Source organism: Aphanomyces astaci (genome assembly GCF_000520075.1).
Source record: "Aphanomyces astaci strain APO3 unplaced genomic scaffold supercont1.32, whole genome shotgun sequence".
NCBI lineage: Eukaryota > Oomycota > Saprolegniomycetes > Saprolegniales > Verrucalvaceae > Aphanomyces > Aphanomyces astaci.
Window position 1 is genome coordinate 36,455 of NW_009798295.1, and position 5,289 is coordinate 41,743.

Genomic DNA, 5,289 nt, shown 5'->3' on the forward strand with positions numbered 1-5,289 from the left:
ATTTTTCAACAAATGGCCAAACGCCAATTTTGCCGTCAAATATATTGCCGTTGAAGTCAACACGGGGGCGGGCAATCGCCGCCAAAAACATAACTTTTGTTATAAATCGTTTGGACTTCACAAAACGAGCCGCCACAGCTTCATCCTCGTACACGTAAAACTTTCTCTTTACTTTTGTCAAATAAAACCATTTTTCGTCAATATGCACATAATCGTGCATATCGTCAAAAATATGATTTCCATTCGACAAAGGTTGAAGGAAAGAAATAGAGTACCGCAGGCGTTCTTGGATGTTGCTTGGAGTCAAAAATGGCTTCACGTAACTCGAACGAGCCTTGAGCCGGGGACATTCAGCCATGTGCCTAAGCACCGTCGTCCTTGGAATTTGGCATGCGTGAGAAAGCGCCCTTGTCGTCTGCCGCGACTCCTGCGGCACTTGGCGAATGGCATCTTCTATCTCTTCACTTGTGCGCGTTTTTTTGCGACCTGAATTGCCTAAACAAGTACAGCTCTGTAAAATAATATTTTTCAAATTCGATAAATTCAAACAGGTATACCTCGGATTTTCGACGAAACATCGGCGCTGATGTGGCCTTCACGGATGGAGCTCTGTCCACCGGCCCACACGCGCTTCACTGTGTCGGGGTGGCAGTTGTGCTGTCTGGCTAGCTTGACAATGGCACCTCGAGGCAGTATGCCAGAGGACGAGACAGCAAGTAGGCTTTCGTAGATGGAACGACGCTCGTCGTGGTCGAGGTGGGTTTTGCCACCTTTTGGGCCACGGGGGTTGCGCGGACGGTTGGCAGTGCTGGCGGTAGGTTGCAAAGGCATGGTTAAGGGTAGCACGAAGGTCGTGTGCTGTGCAGGCGTGCTCAAAATGAATTTTGATCAAGCAGTGATGGCCTAAAGTTTGGACCAAATGACACGTCATTTTTCCCGCCCAGTATCTCATGAACCAAAAAGCTTTAGATCACTCCCAAACTACCCAATCAAAGCTGAGATCTTGCGCTTTCTTGTGCACAAATCGCCATGCGAATTGAACGACATTTAGAAAAATGCCGCCAATCGGAAGTCGTACCCTGCAACTATTTCGGACCAGAGTAGTATTGTCAGTTTTGGCAATTATCTGCCTTGTCTGTCCGGGTACTGCAATTCCCTCATTGAAACAGTATTTCTGAGAATAGAAACAGTAGTACTGTTTTAATCAGGGAATTGTTCCTGTTCGACCAATCAACAACTGATTATAGTGTGATCTAAATTAGTGTGATGGGCATCACCGCTGGATATTTGGGTTCCCGTGCATATCAGTGGTTAGTGATACAGTAGATAGCCACTGATAGTGAGTGATACCGGTAGCTAACGGCTGTTGGATGAATCCAGGATATTGTATCCCAAGCCCCCAGGAAATCCCTGTTACTTCACCAGTTCATATTACAGTATGACATAGTGAAATGCAGTGTAAGCCGAAACAATACATCCCAAGCTTGGAGATGATATTTTCGACGTGGCATGGACCATTTTAACGGGTGTCATTAGTATTACTATAGTAGAACTAGTAAGAAAATGATGTCGTCTCAGGAACTATTGTAGGGGCCTTTTGGGATGATACCAGGGTCATACAAACTGTAATATAAATATGAAATATTGTGAATTTGACAGTTTCGAAAATAGTCGTAGAAAGATCATGATCTCATCTTCAATTTGAACTGATTTACGCCAATTTTGGGCAAAAAATGCATGAAATATTGACAAAATGGCACGGACTTTCAGCTACTGAGGCTCCATTAGTCATTAAAACGTTCACTTACTTCACTCAAATAAGACGTATAACACACAAGGGCTTATATGAAGGATTATATATTGTGTTGTGCGGAGTAGACGGTGGAGAACGATGTGTGTCGATCGATGGAGAAGTACCTTCTTTGGGCAAGTCGCTTGATGATTCCATGAACTTTAGTCATCCAATAAAACGATGTGTTAATGGTAATTATAGCCAATCAGTGAAGACGAATCAGATTTTTTAGTAGATACTAGCACCTAATAACACATTTTGGGTGTTGATTTCCATCGACACATCTTCCGCGCAAATTTAGAAGGCGACGGTGACCCTGGCTATTCATCACGTCAATGAAACCCATTTCAAGTGTAGTCTGAAGAAATATTATGCGAAAGAGGCGTTGAAATTGCTTCAGTAATAAAGAAGTTACAATGACCTGTCTGATGCATCTTCCCCAAAAGGCCCCTACAATAGTAAGAAAGTGATGTCGTCTCAGGAACTCGAACCCGTATCTTCGACCCGATAGTCGAACACTCTAACAACGCCACCCAAAACCCACACCCTTGCAAACTTGCCATCGACCCGTTGTCGGATCGGTTCTTAACCCAGGTAATCGACCCCCATTCACCCAGTCTAATCATCTTAAATCCAGCTAAATGTATCACCAAAAGTGGCTTTACTAACACGAATAGTCACCATCTATCATATCACACCAACTATTTAGCAAAAAACGATCCCTCTTTACTGTTAACGTTGCTCCCGCTCATAAAAACCACCCCATGTGTTCCCAAAAAACCTTACCCTAAACCCCTTTTACCCTGGAATAACACGTTTATCTCAAATAACCCCCTTTATCCCAAGTAAACCCTAAAACGATGCAATGTGCGTAATCGTTTCCCATAATTTTCCGTTAAAATGGGGCATGCATTTACCAAAAGACTTATACCAAGCAAGATGTTAAGTCTTTGCTGGAATGTGTTGTTTGGTTTACACTGCATTTGACTATGAAGTAATACGAAGAAATAAATGATACCGGGTAACGTCTCAGGGAATTACTAGGTGCTTGGGATACAGTATCCTGGATTCATCCACTAGTCACTAACCACAGAGATGCACTTAACCTCAAGTATACTGCCGGTACTGCATTCCGCTCTTACTACTAGACCTCTTGATTATAGTGTAATATTTTAACCAGTGACTGTACACTTTACTAGAACAATTATGCGTTCTTGGAAGGATTTTTATGACTGGCTATTGATCAAGATGATAGTATATAACCGGATCATTTAGCATGGATACATTACGAGAGAATTGGTTAGATCTTCTCGTTCACAGTCAATCGTTTGTCAGTCAGTCACTGTTTTCGGATATCACTCCATCGCTTACATGAGCGTTGGTTGGCCACAATAACTCTCATGAAGCAACTAAAATAAACTATCAGATGCAAGTAATTCTTTCAAAGCCAACCTTCATACCACACAAACACAGGCCTCGGGGCCAACCGCCACACCACACACAAAGGCCTAGCAGCCAACCACTCATTGACCAATAACCACCATGCCCCCCAGAGCAACACATCGATCCCAACTGACGGTTCGAAACATCAATCAAGGGGTGGCTCTACTTGAGAGTCTTGACCAACAGCGCCGAGCAAAACGCGCACGCTTCTCGACTGTTCGAGAGGATGAACCAGATGACGATCTGGACTCTGCGTCGCCTGTGTTTGACGCCTTCTTCAACGCCAGGGGGGCGATGGCATCATGACGATGACGAACTTCAGTCCGTCTGAGTTCAACGTGCTGTGGGCGGACATACGTCTGTACGTCAACAAGTCGTGGAACGTTAGGTCCGGCCGGAAGTGCGAGGTCTCGAATCGAGACATGCTCTTCATGCTGCTGACAACCATGAAAACCGGCGGTTCGTGGGACATCGTGGCAACCATCTTCAAGGAAGCAAGCCCGACATTCCAGAAGCGGGTGATGAACTTTGTCAAAGTGCTCCATCCTTTTGTCATGCATAAGTAAGTCAACGCACTGGCCAACAAATGGACTATGCTTCTGCTTTCTACAAGTGGGCAATTGTCATAACATCTCTATAATTTTTGAATGCTGATTATAGGATAAAGTAGTACCTGTTCAGTCAGTACTTCACTCTCTGAGTTAGAGGTCTACTGGTGCATCGAACCATTCTTTAGGTTATCTTTCCTATACTTCCAGCATGTCTCCGCTTCGAAATTACTACTCTGGTCAGATATCTTGGTCCAATTTTTTTGTAATTGGCGGGATTTTTCTAAAAAATACTCTATGCAGCACCTGATTGGCGCATACGAAAGCGCAAGATCTCGTCTTTGAATGGGTAGTTTCTGCGCTTTCTAGAGCGTTTTGTTTCGCAATCTACACCCAACCAAAGTCGGCAGGTCAAATAATGACACGGAAAACCTTTCGCTGAGAGTTCATTATTGAACTTGAAGCCTCCTGTCCTCGACTTTACCATTCCCACCACCTCAATGATGCCTGGGTTACCACCGCGGCACTCAGCAACATCTCATAAGAACTCAACGGAACCTTACACCACTCGAACGCCGCGCTGTCCATGATAGGCTCTTAGAGAGGTCTGTCAGTGGATACCTTCCGTATGGAGCTATTCGAGACGTGGCCAATGAGTTTGGTTGCCATTACCGAACGATTACTCACATTTGGGAGCGAGGACGGCTCACTCAAAGTCTCAATCACGGGATCGCCGATGTCGCGGCAAGAATGACGGGTATTACCTCTTCAAATACATACTTATTACTTCCTCTGTCCCATATTACTCGTCGATTTGACTTCTCATCGACCCCAAAAATCCATTTCTTTACCAAACTCGATGAAATTTATCATTTAATAGAGAGCATAAAAATCCATAGGGACCAACCATTGGCTGTCAAGAGCGAAACTTGAATTTTGGCGCCCAAAATCAACTTCTCATTTCCACCACCCGAATAAAAACACGCCACATATAAAGATCAACACACTTTTGAATTTGCCGCCATGCCCCAAGCCTTACGCGAGCTTTCCTGCAACCAGCGACACGATGTGATCCGACACCTACACCAGTTCATTAAAGGTGGATGGTTGACCCACGGCGCTTTTGCCAAAACTGCAAGAGAACTCGACGTCAGTGCGCGCGTGGTCTCCGCTATCTGGCGCACATTCCGCGGCAGTGGAAAGATCGAATCCAACAAGGCAGGCAACGTTGGTCGGCCTAAGCGCTACACGGTTCAAGACATCCAGCAGCGCGTGGGCGCTGTACCGTTCGAACAGCGCTCCACAATGCGTGACATTTCGGTCGCTACGGGCATCCCTGTCGGAACGTTGAGTCGGCACCTAAAGAAGGGGACCTTTCGCCGCCGCTCCACACGCATCAAACCCCTTTTGTCCGATGCCAACAAGCAAGAACGCGTCCAATTTTGCCGCGTACGCTACGCTCGCGGAGACAGCCGGCCATGCCGGCGCCGGCGAAGCCGGTCCTTG

General features: G+C 45.6%; 3 protein-coding genes across 3 annotated transcripts in view; 2 read left to right on the forward strand and 1 right to left on the reverse strand.

The window, feature by feature from the left end:
* H257_11082 (hypothetical protein) overlaps positions 1-831 on the reverse strand; it is a gene marked incomplete at both ends in the record, with an annotated part of 2,848 nt that extends 2,017 nt beyond the window's left edge. The window contains 2 exons of the mRNA XM_009837921.1: positions 276-495; positions 558-831. Coding sequence (XP_009836223.1) covers positions 276-495; positions 558-831 — 494 coding nt within the window. The remainder of the gene's footprint in view (positions 1-275; positions 496-557) is intronic.
* Positions 832-3,537: 2,706 nt separating this feature from the next.
* Positions 3,538-3,801, forward strand: H257_11083 (hypothetical protein; the record flags this gene model as incomplete). Its single annotated transcript, XM_009837922.1, has 1 exon — positions 3,538-3,801. The coding sequence occupies one exon, from the start codon at positions 3,538-3,540 to the stop codon at positions 3,799-3,801; it is 264 nt and encodes an 87-aa protein (XP_009836224.1).
* A 1,005-nt stretch (positions 3,802-4,806) lies between these two features.
* The window catches only part of H257_11084 (hypothetical protein), a gene marked incomplete at both ends in the record, with an annotated part of 1,759 nt that continues 1,276 nt past the window's right edge, over positions 4,807-5,289 (forward strand). The window contains one exon of the mRNA XM_009837923.1: positions 4,807-5,232. Coding sequence (XP_009836225.1) covers positions 4,807-5,232 — 426 coding nt within the window. The remainder of the gene's footprint in view (positions 5,233-5,289) is intronic.